This window comes from Emys orbicularis, chromosome 1, assembly GCF_028017835.1.
Source record: "Emys orbicularis isolate rEmyOrb1 chromosome 1, rEmyOrb1.hap1, whole genome shotgun sequence".
In the NCBI taxonomy this organism is placed as follows: domain Eukaryota; kingdom Metazoa; phylum Chordata; order Testudines; family Emydidae; genus Emys; species Emys orbicularis.
This window is the reverse complement of record NC_088683.1, coordinates 269,264,834-269,281,308: the sequence shown is the minus strand read 5'-3', so window position 1 is coordinate 269,281,308 and position 16,475 is coordinate 269,264,834. Positions and strand designations below refer to the sequence as shown.

General features: G+C 41.6%; 1 protein-coding gene across 1 annotated transcript in view; it reads right to left on the bottom strand.

Moving 5' to 3' along the window:
• The window catches only part of STK24 (serine/threonine kinase 24), a 117,597-nt gene extending 101,566 nt beyond the window's left edge, over positions 1-16,031 (bottom strand). The window contains exon 1 of the mRNA XM_065404914.1: positions 15,907-16,031. Coding sequence (XP_065260986.1) covers positions 15,907-15,948 — 42 coding nt within the window. The 5' untranslated portion in view covers positions 15,949-16,031. The remainder of the gene's footprint in view (positions 1-15,906) is intronic.
• Between the last annotated feature and the right edge of the window lie 444 nt (positions 16,032-16,475).

Here is a 16,475-nt window from a genome sequence, read left to right as displayed (position 1 = left end):
AAAAATGTTAACACTTCTAAAGACAAAGACTAGTGACTTTCCACAACTCATTAGATCCTATGGAATCTTATGTATAACGCTCCTCTCCCACCTCTGGATTTATCTGTCTTTTCTGCATCCTTTATTTTCCTATTTTTCCACATTTTACCGCTGTGCTCTCAACCTGACCCTCCTCCAGTTCAGATGTAATTTCTGTTCCATTCTTTACTGGATACAAAGGTATCTTTGAATTACTGATTTTTTAGCAGATTTCTTTATACAACCCAAGTGCTACTCAGTACTTGTCAGACTTCCTCCAAATTCTAATTTAAATGGTTACCCAAAACTGTTAGTTTTCTGTACCAGCATACTAGCTTAACTTAAAGTCAAGTCCATCCCTTTTGAAGAAAAGAGGGCTTATACAAAAAGTTCAATACTGCCTAATAAGTATAAGCCCCTCTTTTTTAATACCATCTACTCATCCAAGCTGCCAGTCAGGGTGGATAAAAATCAATTTTTTAAAAAAAATTTTTTTTTATTTAAATTGAATTTTTTAAAATTAAATACAGTTTTTAAAATTTGAAATTGACAACCTATGTTAAGGTCTACAGTTATTATAATCTATTAAAATACTTTACATTAAATACAGCAAATAATATTAAACAATACATGTCTGCTGACAAGTTTTAAAGAAAGTCAAACCACTGAACTGGTGAATGTAACTGGCTAAGCACCTAGAATCAGAGTTTGTTATGTGCTAAATAAGTTTTTGACAAGAGATAGCCTCTTCATGCATTTTCTTCATGCATGCAGTTTCTTCAGCTAGTTCATTTCAATGACTAGTTCATTCAAAATTAAGAAATTGGGAGCTGAAAAAGCTGAAAAGCTTGTTTTCCTCCTCCAATATATGAATAAAAACTAGGTGTGAGAGGATGAGACCTACTAGTTCTAAAATCTTGAAGGAAAATTTGACCAGAAAAAAATCAATAAGTTCAATACACTATAGATAATGCTTCCTTTATTTAATAAATCAGTTAGTTTTAAATGCAAAACATGTTTTGATAAACTTACTTTTTGTTTATTATATATCCAGAACATTTAAAGTAATATTATTCAACTAAAAAAAATCTGAAAATGTGTTTCTTGTGCATATTCATTAAATTCCATCCAAATGCAATTTGATACAAATCAAATGTAGAAAATTAATCTAGTTAAATAAGAAAATGCATCATTCACCATTTTCGAACATAATAAAAAAGTAAACAGTAAAAATCTGAATAAATGTAAGTTAAACTTTATAAATTGCTTAAATAAATGGGGAAGATATAGTGCATCCTCCTGGTTAGCGGGAAGCAACACCAAATTCAGTGTAAAAACTATATTTAATTTCAAAGCAACATGTTTTAATGGTAATCAACCAATGAGAATCAATCTTTCTTAGGACAATAACTAAAAAGTACAAATGCAAAACATGATTAAAATTGATTATTATTTAAATCCAGATTTCCTGCTTGCTGACTTAAATCATTATTAAAATTGGTAATTTAAATTGCTTTAATTTAAATCAATCCACCATGCTTTCAATTTGGTCATGCATATGGAAATGAAAGCATTTCAAAGCATATCAACAGGTCTATTTTTTTTGCCTAATAACTAGGGCCCTACCAAATTCACAGCCATGAAAAATGCATCACAGATCATGAAATTTGGTCTCCCCCTCGTGAAATCTGGTCTTTTATGTGCTTTTACCCTATACTATACAGACTTCAAAGGGAAGACCAGAGTTACTCAAATTGGGGGTCCTGACCCAAAAGGGAGTTGCAAGGAGGGGTCACAAAGTTCTCTTTGGGAGGGGTCGCAGTATTACCACCTTTACTTAATTGGCCTCTCAGAGTTGGTAAGACAACTCCCACCTGTTCATGCTCTCTGTATGTGTGTGTATATATATCTCCTCAATATATGGTTCACTCTATATGCATCCGAAGAAGTGGGTTGTAGCCCACGAAAGCTTATGCTCTAATAAATTTGTTAGTCTCTAAGGTGCCACAAGTACTCCTGTTATTTTCACCTTTACTACTGCGCTGCCTTCAGGGCTGGGTGGCCAGAGAGCAGCGGCTGTTGGCCAGACACCCAGCTCAGAAGGCGGTGCCGCACCAGCAACAGTTCAGAAGTATAATACTATGCCACCCTTACTTATGCGCTGCTCCCTTCAGAGCTGGGCGGCTGGAGAGTGGTGGCTGCTGACTGAGGGCCCAGCTCAATACCATACCATGCCATCCTTACTTCTGCACTGCTGCTGGCGGCGGCTCTGCCTTCTCCAGCTGCCCAGCTCTGAAGGCAGCCGCCACCAGCAGCTGCACAGCAGTAAGGGTAGCAGTACCGCAACCACCACCCCTCCGCCTCCACCCCCCACACACAATAACCTTGCGACCCTCCCACAACTCCTTTTGGGGTCAGAAACCCTACAATTACAACACTGTAAAATTTCAGACTTAAATAGCCGAAATTATGAAATTTACAATTTTAAAAATCCTATGACCGTGAAATTGACCAAAATGGACCATGAATTTGGTAGGGCCCTACTAATAACCTAAGGCTTCAAGTATGAAATCTGGTCAAATGTAATTAGCAAGCATGTTTTCTTGAGTACCTCTAGTCTTTGTACAAACACAGGCATTTCATTCATTAGTAGCACTGTCAAAGCTTTCCTAGTCATCATTTTATTGTTCACCAGGCACCAAAGGCTATCTGCAATCTATTCACCTTGACTTGGTTGAATTTCAGTTCAGCTCTCCACAAGCAGCTTTGATCTTCACTACAAACCTCACAGAACTGTGTATATACATATTTTCTTGGCAGCAGCACTGACACACATTTAGACACAATATGAAACCAGCTCATGCAGATCTGTCATAAAAAGCCTCATGCCTTCAAATTCAATATATCGTTTCTCTTTACTTTGAAGTAATAGTTTCAACAGCATCAGCAACCATTACTTCCAGGAAAGGGCCACAAAACTTTGCTCTACAAAAATCTTTCTCCCCCCTACAGTCCACAACAGTTTTGCTTTCAATTATATGCAGGAAGGACTTATTTCCTGCAGCAGGTGGGAAACTTAAATTTAAGACAGAAGCAGGAAGCAGAGAATAAATTGTGGTCAACTCCACTCAGCTGCATCTAGTCTTACTATCATTTTTTAAAAAGCAGATTGTTAACTACAAATGACATTTCAAATATTTGGATCTATTATCTAGGGCTGCCATCTCTTCACAAATAAAAAAAATGAAACTGGCCAACTAGCACTGGAATGGGTTACCTAGGGAGGTGGTGGAATCTCCTTCCTTAGAGGTTTTTAAGGTCAGGCCTGAAAGCCCTGGGCTGGGATGATTTAGTTCGGGTTGGTCCTGTTCTGAGCACAGAGTTGGACTAGATGACCTCCTGAGGTCCCTTCCAACCCTGATTTTCTATGATTCTATGATCTTTTAAGATTTTCAAGGTGAATGGGGGTGTCATACAACTACTAGTTTTAAGATGACAGCTAAATACTCCATTAAATATGTTCCATGGAAAATAAGACATTAACCTTGTGAATTCCAGATTAATTTTTGGAAGTTTTTACAACAAAAGGGATGCACCTTTCACTGACAGTACTGTAAATTCATCTTAATTGGGGTAACTACACTCTTGGGATGTGTCCTGGTGAACACACTTCACCTAATGATAGCAGTGACTGCTGCATTTTAAGGATTTTGAAGGAAAAAGTAGTCAAGGACATTGAGGTCAATGGTAATTGGGACAAAATACAACATGGTTTTACCAAAGGTAGATCGTGCCAAACCAACCTGATATCCTTCTTTGAGAAGGTAACAGATTTTTTAGACAAAGGAAATGCAGTGGATCTAATTTACCTCTATTTCAGTAAGGCATTTGATACAGTTCCACATGGGGAATTATTAGCTAAATTGGAAAAGATGGGGATCAATATGAAAATTGAAAGGTGGATAAGGAACTGGTTAAAGGGGAGACTACAACGGGTCGTACTGAAAGGTGAATTGTCAGGCTGGAGGGAGGTTACTAGTGGAGTTCCTCAGGGATCGGTTTTGGGACCAATCTTATTTAATCTTTTTATTACTGACCTTGGCACAAAAAGTGGGAATGTGCTAATAAAGTTTGCGGATGACACAAAGCTGAGAGGTATTGCCAAAACAGAGAAGGACCGGGATATCATACCTATATCTGCATTGCTGGTACATGGATACTCCTCTTTCTTCTTCTGGAGGTCACATACTGCTAATTTTCGAAGCCAGATCGATCTGCATTTTAGCAAAGAACAGCATGGAACCTCTTTCATCACAAGACTCCATGTCTCTATCCTTACAGCGGGAATGAACTTTATATAGGGGTAACCCTCAGGAAAATGCATTTCAAAGGGTGACTGGACTATAAAAGTGAGGGGCAAAAACACCTCAAGCTATCTCTCTCTCTTTCCTAAGACGACAAAGGAACCAGCCTTTTGACTTAGGCGGGAGATCCAGACCTGAGAATTTGGTACCAATGTTGCTGGGAACCTGTGATAAGAATTTTACCTTGAACCAAGTCGAGCTTGTTAAGTTTTAGCTACTAAAAAGCATTTTATCTTTATTTTCCTTGTAACCATTTCTGACTATAATACCTTATACTTGTACTAAGGATGTAAATATTTTAAAGAGTACCCGTTTAAACTATTAAAATTATATTGATTAACCGATTCGGGCCTCACAATGCTTAGGATGGCACTTCTCCCCTCCCCTCTTGCCCCGGACAGATGGGAAAGGGCAGCTGAGCTCAGACCAGGGGTGACACAACAGGCCTAGCCAGGAGAGCCTGGGCAGTTGAGGGGCCCCAGTACCCTCCTCGCATCCTCAGTACCCTGGAATAGGGAGAGGTGCCCAAGGCACCTAATTTGTCCCGATGCGGTCTCCACAGTTTTTTTTTTTTTTTTTATGGAGGTATCCTATCTCCTAGAACTGGAAGGGACCTTGAAAGGTCATCAAGTCCAGCCCCCTGCCTTCACTAGCAGGACCAAGTACTGATTTTGCCCCAGATCCCTAAGTGGCCCCCTCAAGGATTGAACTCACAACCCTGGGTTTAGCAGGCCAATGCTCAAACCACTGAGCTATCCCTTCCCCCAGTTGCTCTGTGCCACCCCAGCAGCAGCTTCCGTTCCTTTCAATTATCAGCTGAAGCCGTAGCACCGACCAGCGCACCTTCCGCCTCTGCAGCCAAACCCCTTCCAGTGGTACAGGAGTAGGCCGAGGACTACTTTACTACTTTAAGCCCACAGCTCCTGCCCTTCCCTCCTCGGCCTAAACACGCTCCCCCTGCCTGGCTAGCCATCCCCCACGAAGCCCCCAGCCCGGTGGTTTGCTCATCCTGCTTCCCTGCACTGCCAGGCGTTTCTTGACCTTGCAAGTGGTATCTTTCCGTCAGCGTAATCATCCCTGAGTCCGTGCAAGTATTTCCCCTCCTCGCCACTGGGGCAAAGACCCCGCTAGACTAGAGCATTAATATCAACCCAGCCCCTTAAAGAGGCGGCTGGGCTCCCAGTGACCTCTTGTGATGCCCGTCTCTTCCTGGTTGCCATAGTCACCTCTTGCCAGCATCCCAAAACGGCATCTCTGCTGCAGGAGAACCTCTTTGAGACCCACTCACAGGCCCTGACCCCCAACAAGGACTTCTACTAGCTGATCATCACCCGGAAGGAGGTGGGTGAACGAGGGAGGGTTAACGGTAAGATTAATACTTATCGGTTAACTGTTTATTATTTTACATCCCTAACTTGTGTTCAATTAAAATCTCTTTACAGTTAAATAAACTTGTTTTATTTTTAATCTAAACTAATCCAGTGTAGCATTTAAACTGAATTGTTTGATTGCTACTTTTACAGGAGTTAACTGTTGAATACTGACCCTTCACAGGGGCAAAGGACCTTTAATGTCTGAACTGTCCAGGAAAGGGCTGGACAGTGCAGAACACATGTTTTGGGGGAAATTCAGGACTCCGAGTGTGTTGGGGTCACCCTGCAAGTAGTAACCAAGACTGGTGGAGGCCAGAGTGTGATTGAAGTATTGCTGACAGGATTCTGGGGTCAGAGTTGCTGGACCAGGGCTGCTGCTACACAGAGACACTCAGGGTACGACCTGCATGCTCTTAGGCTGTTTGTGAGCAGCCCTGGTTGGGAGCTACAGCACCCATGATTGCAGGGCAGGCAGTGACACAACCCCTTGCTAGTCTGGATTGCACCCCAGAATGTGCCAGTAGGCTAGACCCACACAGGAATTTAGGCACATTGCCAGCCAGTGGATTTCACAGCCCTAAGTTAGGAGTCCACGTTTCTTAGAATAATGCACGGGGAGAGTTAGGTGCCTAACAATGGGATCCACAAAAGCCAGCATGCTGAATAGAGAGCCACCTAAACTAGCCGGTAGGAAATGCCAAGGAAAAAGGTGTGGCCTAAGACCCACCCCTCAAAGGAACTGAGGCTGTAAACCTTCTCTACTGAAGTTAGGCACCTAAGCCCTTTCTCATTCAAAACACAGGAAGTTAAGGAGGCACCACCTCCCCTTATAACTTTTAGCCCAATGGTTAGAGCACTCACTGAGGATGTGACACACCCAGGTTCAAATCCCACCTGCCTGATGGGAAGAAGAGATTTGAACATGGATCTCCCCACTACTAGAAGAGTGCCCCGACTACTGGGCTATCAGGTATTCTGGGGCAGGTCTCTCACTCTCTTCTGTTGAAGCTGTTCTACTGCATATAAATAATTAAATATTCATTGGAACAGGGGGCTGGAACTTGGGTCTCCCACCTCCCAGATGAGGGCCCTAATGACTGGGATGTAATCTCTCAGTCTCTGGCCCAATAAATATTTAGTTATTTATACACAATGGAACAATTTCAACAGGAGAAATTAAGAGAGACCTACCCCAGAATACCTCATAGCCCAGTAGATAGGGCACTCCCTGGGAATGGGGAGACCCAAATTGAAATCCCTTCTCCTTATCAGGCAGAGTAAGGAATTGAACTCAGATCTACTACATCGCAGGTGATTGCTCCAATCACTGGGCTAAAAGTTTTAAGTAGGGTACCAGCATCAACTTCTCATCCTCCTTTTAAGCATGCTCTGAGAATGCCTACCAGATCAGGCACCACAGGCAATGTAGGCAGGGCTATGCCTAATTTGAGGATCCCATTGGGGATTAGGCATGAGAACAGCTAGAGTGAGGAAGGTAGGATATATTCTCTTGCAGATTTTTAGACACCTACAGAACTTTAACAGCAGAAACCTAGGTGCCTAGAGTTAGGTAGCACCTGAGCAGAGGGTTTTAAAGGATGTCAGTGGCACCTAAAAGTTGGACTTAGGCATGTAAATCCTTTTGTGGACCTAGCCCAATTTTTTAAACAGCTTTAAGCTTGTCACAAAAGTTTTCTTCCCCCTAAGGTGCAAGTTCCCCTCCTTTCTTCCTCCAAGGAAGTTACACAGGTCTGAGGCCCAGAATAGGCAACATTTAGTATCACCCTGCAGGGGAGATTCCCAGATACTCAGTGGGACCCAGATCCTGCTTCCAGCCCTGGAAGTTCCTACAATGCCATGTCTTAAAGTCACAACATTTTAAATACAGAAAGCTACATAAAGTAAGCTGAACGGATAGAGAATAGCCTGTTTTTCAGAAATTTTAACAAAACCAACTGAAGTTAATGGGAACTACAGAGTTTCAGCATCAAACCATAAACCACCTGGGTTTTTCAAAGAAAAGATACAAAACAGTACCCTTAAAATGTTTTAAAATTCTAAAAGATTTGTTACAGAAAAGCTATTTTACATGTGACATATACAAAATACAGTGGCATAGTATTAAAGCCTTATTGAATGACCTACCTACACACCATTTGTGAGTAATACAGGCATCTCAGATTTAAGCTGATATAACTTTTATAGCACATCATGAATTCTCTCTCCACCCTCTATTATATTTGTGGCGGGTTTTTTAAATTAAACTACTGGAAGTGAAAAACCTGTTCAGTCATCAAGTGCGTGATTAAAAAAAAAAAAAAAAAAAAAAACTTACACCCCATCAGTATGCTACAAAGCACAGACCAGAATATTTTAGACGCATGACAGCAAGAGAAAGAAAAGTACATAGGTGCCCTCAAAAATTTTAAAATGCTGTAATAATCTCCAGCTCCCCATTTTATTTTTAAAGAGATTATCTACTAATGCTGTGTATTCACCTATACTAATCTACATTTCAGAATTTAGTCACTCTTTCTATACATTCCAGTTCACTGGAAGACTGAATAGTAAGAAAAGCCACTGTTTCAGAGGTGTTGCACCGTCACTGTAACATTACTGTGGAAGGAAAAAAACTTGCTCTAGTTATCAGGAAATACTTCCTTCCCAAAATGTGAAGGGATGAAACTACACTTGTACCTTCACATCCCTGTGTCCTACCTGTCACTTTTAACAAAGAAATCCAGTCATTTGCCTCCTAGCATCCACATGGTTTTCCTGCTATAACAGCTCATTTTTAATATAATCACATACAGCAAGCTCATGTTAAACATCTGGGCTGCAAAAACACCAAACTGTTATACCAGCAGAGATCTGGATCATTTTTTATTATAATCTCTCTCATATCTATTTTTGTTCACTAAGAGGAAGAGTAATTTATTCTGCAGTTGAGTGGAATACCTTTGATAAACAAAATATGTATCTTACAATGAAAGCATTCACATTCCACAATCTCGCATTCTTAAGAGCATTTTGTTGATTTTATATATAATAGGGATGTAAATACCGTTTAAAATGTTAACCATTTAAATATATGTCGTTTAAACGGTTAACTGTTTAAGAGGCTGGGCCCACTCCGGCTGGCGTGGGGGTTAACGGTTAAGGCAGTTAACCGGTAAGACTATGCTTCTACACATCCCTAATATATAAACTACTAAATTCACTTATTCTTTTAAAACTATTGACTAGATTTCTGTAAGGATCCATGCTGAAACTATACTACAAAAAGAACCATGACACTACATTATTCTCCCCCTTTGTGCTTTCTGAATTTCATTTCATATATTCAATCCTCTCTGGGAACCTACTCCATTCTGATTCTATGCCACTAAGAGAAAATAAAAACAAAATAATTCGCTCTGAAATGTTTCTAATCCTTTACATTAATTCCTCCAAAGATTTCCCTATAGATATCTTCACTGCTTCCTTTCCTAGCCTCTCCACCACTTCGTGAATTTCCGCTTTAAGTAAAAAAGATTAAACTTTCAACTACATTACCACCATGTGAGACAAACTTTCTCTGACTGATTTTCCTCTTTTCACGTATAAGCAATATTCACTAATCAGAAATGCAATTAAATCTGATTTTAGGGCTACGTTCCCCATCAAAAATATTGTTATCTGAATCTAAACTTCAAAATTTGTCTAACCCTGAAATAAACCAATGTTTAAAATTTACTTATTTTACTGGCGTCATCTTACCTGGCGGACTTGTCCATTTTCTTAGTATTTTATCAATTTTTGAGGCTGCGAAGAGCCTTCCACTTCACACAGGAGGTCTTCCACATAGGCCTTAACCTTACACATAAGACCAGAAGATTTGACTCCAGAGTACCACCTCAGAAAAATAGGAACAGCCATGCTACAAGCCAGATTGTTATAACTCACTTGTTGGACGTGCATAGACACCACATACAGCTGAGTCACTAGCTTTTTTAATTTGTTTTTCTACTCTTCAAAAAGGAAACTGATTACAGGTAGCATCTATCCCCAAAGATTATGTTGGTTTTTGGTCATAACATCTTGGAAATTCACCATTCAGATACCAAGAGTACTTATGAGTAGACTGGATGAGGATCCCAGCAGAAGTCAATCTTTTGGGCATCCTTATCTCATAGGAAGGTCTCCCTGCCTCTGATTTTGGGTCGCCAAACACAACCTCAGGCTATTGATCCTCCATCTAGCACCCCTTCTGATAGCTGAGTCCCTGTGGTCCAACTACCTAGTCTCCATCACTAGTGCTGGCTATCAGAGGCTCCCCATTAGCTTAAGCATACCCTTTTCCAGAGCTCCAACCTTGAAGGCACTCTGGTTTATCATTTACCTCTTCAAGGACATGTGATAATTGAAGTACATAACACAGGCTTAGCAAGGTTTTGTTTGATGGTTGGGGGGTTTTTTGTGTTTGTTTTATACGCAATTACACTTTAAATAACAAAAGATATATACAAATCTAGACAAAACAATATAACACATATACACCATCTCTGGAGTGTTCTTTGGGATTTGAGTCAGTGGCTCAAAGGATGACCAGGACACTTCCTCTCCCCTAACCTCCTATGCATGGCTTCTCCTCTGGTCTCTTATCATCCTCTCCAGCACAGCTTTTATAACTTCCAGTCCCTTTGTCAGGTGATCAAAGTCTCTCATCAGGTGATCAGCTGCTTAGTTACCAGTTTGCCTGGGCAGACTGGTTCTCTTGGGCAGTAACCAACTCCTTGTCCAAAATACTTCCACATGAATAGAGCACCAACAAGATTTAATTACCTTTCACTGTTAGCCCTATGTCACCACCCCTTGGAATTTTAGACAGAGCAGGAAACAAGCCCCATATTCAACATGGAACTCTCAAGTCTGACACAAATACACGCAGACAATCCCCAACATCAAATAGAATTCAAAAGCTATACATTGACATTCTCCAAATTGTCAAACCACAGTTATAAGTTTACTTTTAAATGCAGTCTGTTATGGTCTGCTCCTGTAATGCTATGTACAGATATCTTGCACATAAATAATCAATCAGGAAGAGAAAGTCCACCTTCCTGAAACAATTTGTAAATTCTGAAAAGAGAAAGAAACTGAATACTAACAAAAACATAACTTAATCTGATACCTTTTGAGATGCGTGGGGGAAGGGATGGGGGAAGGAAGCCCAAAAAATTCCACCTGCATTATCCTTGTTTAGACTCCCTAACAGCAATATTAATCACGATTAATTGCACTGTTCAACAATAATAGAATACCATTTATTTAAATATTTTTGGATGTTCTACTACATTTTCAAATATATTGATTTCAACTACAACACAGAATACAAAGTGTACACTGCTCACTTTATTATTTTTTACTACAAATATTTGCTGTAAAAATGATAAAAACAGTATTTTTCAATTCACCTCATACAAGTACTGTAGTGCAATCTCTTTATCGTGAAAGTGCAACTTAGAAATGTAGATTTTTTTTGTCACAACTGCACTCAAAAACGTAACAATGCAAAAAACTTTAGCGCCTACAAGTACACTCAGTCAACTGGCATTCTATTGTTTTAACAATGCGATTAAAACTGCAATTAATCACGATTTTTTTGAGTTAATCATGTGAGTTAACTGTGATTAATCAACAGCCCTAATTAATAGTATTTTATATTTTATAGTAGAAATTCAACTGAAATTGGTACCTTCCACTCATCTGAAGGCTTGAGTTAGAACTAGACTAGCGGCTCTCAACCTTTCGAGACTATTATACCACTTTCAGGAGTCTGATTTGTCTTGCGCACCTCCAAGTTTCACCTCACTTAAAAACTACCTGTTTACAAAAACCAGACATAAAAATACAAAAAAGTGTCACAGCATAATATTACTGAAAAATTGCTTATTTTCTCACTTTTACCATATAATTATAAAATAAATCAATTGAAATATAAATATTGTACTTACATTTCAGTGGATAGTATATACAGCAGCATAAGCAAGTCATTGTCTGTATGAAATTTTAGTTTGTACTGACTTCGTTAGTGCTTTTAATGTAGCCTGTTGTAAAACTAGGCAAATATCTAGATGAGTCGATGTACCCCCTGGAAGACCTCTGGGTACACGTACCCCTGGTTGAGAACCACCAATCTAGACTACAGTTCCAGGGATAAAACACGGAGGAAATTTAATTTGTAGGCCACGAGAGACTTTCCACTGACCAGCCTTGCCAAACTCCACATGCTTTAAGTAAGTGAGAAGCTTTCCTAAAGTAGAAAGATAAAGGTCAGGTGTAAAGAAGATGGAGGGCCCACAAAGAAGCACACTGCTGATTAAATTTGGGGGTGAGCCTTAATTTGAATGAGTTGCATGTTAGGGCTCTGAACTGATTCCTGCTCTGCTGTAGTGAAATGCATGGAAAAAGAAAATACATTACTTTATTCACAAGAAGCTGATATTATTAAATTACTTCATTAAATGCAACATTAGGTTTCAAAAATGTCATTGGTTAACACTCACTAATCATGATTTCAATTTTAGAGATTTGTTTTTTAATACTCTGCCAGTTGATGGCCACAAAGTGGCCTTAATTAATCAAATTATATTAAAACACTCAGATTTTTATAGTGACAATTGCAAGGTCTTTTAGGGAAAGGGCTCAGAAATGCAGGCAGTAAACTAGGTTTCACTGACAAAAACATTAATGTAAGGGAAGCCAAGGAACACCTACATCTACATAAACACCATCACATGACAGAGTACATGTACCTTAGCTAGCATTATAGATAGGGCTGTCAAGCAATTAAAAAAAAACTAATGGCGATTAATCGCACTGTTAAACAATAATAGAATACCATTTATTTAAATATATTTCGATTTTTTCTACATTTTCAAATATATTGATTTCAATTATAACACAGAATACAAAAACAACAAGGAGTCTGGTGGCACCTTAAAGACGAACAGATTTATTTGGGCATAAGCTTTTGTGGGTAAAAACCTCACTATGCCCAAATAAATCTGTTAAGTCTTTAAGGTGCCACCAGACTCCTTGTTGTTTTTGTAGATACAGACTAACACGGCTACCCTCTGATACAGAATACAAAGTGCACAGTGCTCACTTTATTTTTTATTACAAGTATTTGCACTGAAAAAAACCAAAAGAAATAATATTTTTCAATTCATCTAATACAAGTACTGTAGTGCAATCTCTTTATCGTGAAAGTTGAACTTACAAATGTAGAATTATGTATTAAAAAAATAACTGCACTCAAAACCAAAACAATGTAAAACTTTAGAGCCTACGAGTCCACTCAGTCCTATTTCTTGTTCAGTCAATCGTTTGGACAAATATGTTTGTTTACATTTGCAGGAGATAATGCTGCCCGCTTCTTGTTCACAATGTCACCTGAAAGTAAGAACAGGTGTTCTCATGGCACTGTTGTAGCCGGCGTCACATGATATTTACATACCAGATGCATTAAAGATTCATATGTCCCTTCATGCTTCAACCACCATTCCAGAAGACATGCACCCATGCTGATGACGGGTTCTGCTTGATAACAATCCAGAGCAGCACAGACTGATACAAGTTCATTTTCATCATCTGAGTCAGATGCTATCAGCAGAAGGTTGATTTTCTTTTTTGGTGGTTCGAGTTCTGTAGTTTACGCATCGGAGTGTTGCTCTTTTAAGACTTCTGAAAGCATGCTCCCACACCTCGTCCCCCTCAGGTTTTGGAAGACACTTCAGATTCTTAAACCTTGGGTCGAGTGCTGTAGTTATCTTTAGAAATCTCAAATTGGTACCTTCTTTGCTTTTTGTCAAATCTGCAGCAAAAGTGTTCTTAAAATGAACATGTGCTGAATCATCATCCGAGACTACTATAACATGAAATATATGGCAGAATGTGGGCAGAATAGAGCTGGAAACACACAATTCTCCCCCAAGGAGTTCTGTCATAAATTTAATTAACACATTATTTGTTTAACGAGCGTCATCAGCATGGAAGCATGTCCTCTGGAAAGGTGGCCGAAGCATGAAAGGGCATACAAATGTTTAGCATATCTGGCACACAAATACCTTGCAATGCCGGCTACAAAAGTCCCATGCGAATGCCTGTTCTCACTTTCTGGTGACACTGTAAATAAGAAGCGGGCAGCATTATCTCCCATAAATGTAAACAAACTTGTTTGTCTTAGCGAATGGCTGAACGAGAAGTAGGACTGAGTGGACTTGTAGGCTCTAAAGTTTTACATTGTTTTGGTTTTGAGTGAAGTTATGTAACAAAAAAAAATTCTATATTTGTAAGTTGCACTTCAATGACACAGAAAAGCAGGCCTTCTTTATACAAGTCTATATAGCATACAAAAGCAAAAAGCCACATACAATTCTTTTTTAAAATCACTTGCTGGTGACCTTTTACTATAGTATTCACTATTGCAATAATGTAATAAATGAGGCTTTAAAAATGCACCAACATCAGAAGCAGTTAAAGTTCCATGAAGCCATATGGCCTCTTTGTATATATTCTGTATTATATTTCATATAGTATAACTTTTCCCTACACATACTGAACACCTAAGAATAATCTTCTGAAAAATAAAGGGTGATTTCAAGGGTATCAGCAGGAGATGAATGACTTGGCAGAGTACATGAAAGTCAGGAGCCCTGCAGAGCACAAGGATAACTGGACTGAGTGCACACAATCTAAAAGAAAAAAACAAAACACTGTGCATGTGTAGTACATGACATGTTTAACTATTTCTTAACTCTTTCCCATCCATTTCCCCCCTACGCTTTTGCAAGTACATATTCCTCTAAAGTTATACGAATGTGAAGTTTTCAATTAAACCTCCAGGCTATGCTAGCCCAGAAAAACATGAATTAGTGTATTTGGTAGATGGAAAACTAACCAGAAATAAATTCACCTTTAAGCTAAAGCCAAGTATAAAAATGTCAACCCCAAAGGTAATTTGAGGAAATTACAAAACAAAACAAAAATGGAGGAAAGGGGGCGCAAAGTGGCATCTCGTGAAGTAGCATGCAAGGTATAATAAAGATACACGGGGAATATTATAGTAATACACAAATACTGACAGTTTTAAGATTTCTCTGCAAGTGGTTTGTGATTTTATTTGGACTAGTAAAGATAAAGTAGACAGGGATGCCTATCCCAGGGATCAGGAGTCCTTGACAATTATTCAGAAACAAGTCACAATATAAATGTAACCCCAGCAGCAAATTCCATAACATAAGAACAGCCAGACCAAATCCATCTAGCCCAGTATCCTGTCTACCGACCGTGGCCAATGCCAGGTGCCCCTCAGGGAGTGAACCTAACAGGTAATGATCAAGTGATCTCTCTCCTGCCATCCATCGCCACCCAACATACCAGCGCTAACTAAGCAACTCATAGGACAGAACAAAAAACCCTGAACACCCTGGCCAAACATCATCCCTCCAAGCAGCCCCTGCCTGCCAAAGACCATCCTACAGGGATGGGCACGACAGCACGCCCTGAAGGGCGACGCTCTTCCATTGCAGGGAGGGTTTGTGTTTCCAAACTCAGCTGAGGAGCTGAAGGCGATTGAGAAGCGCCTGGAAGATGCGGGCTCTGGGGTGGAACGTAGCGCTACTGAAACCCGCGCCCGCCCCCTCCACTCGGGCAAGAAAGGGGGCGAGTCGCACGGTCCAGGCACCTCGGGCTTTATTCTGCCAAACGCAGCTTGTTTCCAAACGAGGAGCCCCGGCTCGGCTCGGCTCCGCGAACTGACGGGGCAGTGCCAGAGTGAAGCTGCGTTTCCCGACAGCACCACGACCGCCCTGGGGACTCGCCCCCCAAACGCCCTGCAGCCGCTGCTCGCACCCGATCCTCACCCCCCCCCCCGCGCGCCCAGCCAAAGACCAACCCCCGCAGCAGCAGCAGCACATAAGGGAGGGAGCGAGGTTTGGGCCGCAGAGGCGGATCTCCGCAGGCGGCCTCTCGCCCCCACCCCTGAGGTCTCCGGGTGCGTTTCCGTGCCGGACCCCAGGCTGCGCAGCCCCCCGTAAGGACGGATACCCGCACCCCCCCGGCCGTTCATGCCGCAACCCCCCGGCCGGGTGGGACTAGATTCTCACCGGCATCTCCCGCAGGCCCGGCTGCACCGGGGAGTGAGCCATGGCGGCGGCAGCGATGCGCGTTACGCGGGGGTCGGCTCTTCTCAGGCTGCTCCAGCGACGGGAATCAGCTCATCGCCCCCTCCCCGCGCGACTGGCGGCGGTCCGGAGAGTCTGCGCGCCGGGGCTCCCTGGCGCTACTTCCCCCCGCCCCTCGCAGCTCAGGTCCAGTCACAGACGCAGCGTGGAACCCGACCTCCTCCTCCGCGCGCACGGAGCGGCCGTTACTGGTCTAGCGCGGGGGGGGGGGGGGGGGGTACTGCTAGCGTAACGCAAACCACCTTGCAACTGCCGCGCTGTGCGTGCGCGCGCGCTCGCCCCGCCCTCTCCCAGTATCTGCGGGCGGTGCCCGCAGGTGGCACGCGGCACTTCCTGAGCTTCGCGCCCCGATGCTGGTGACGGGTGTGTCCAGTTGACGCGCCCGGGATTAAGCTCACTAGGATCGGGCCCGCTCAGACCCCTCCCCCCTCCAGCTGAGTGGGGCGAATCGCCGCGGGAGTGGTTGCGCCCTGGGGGTGTCTCTAGGTAGG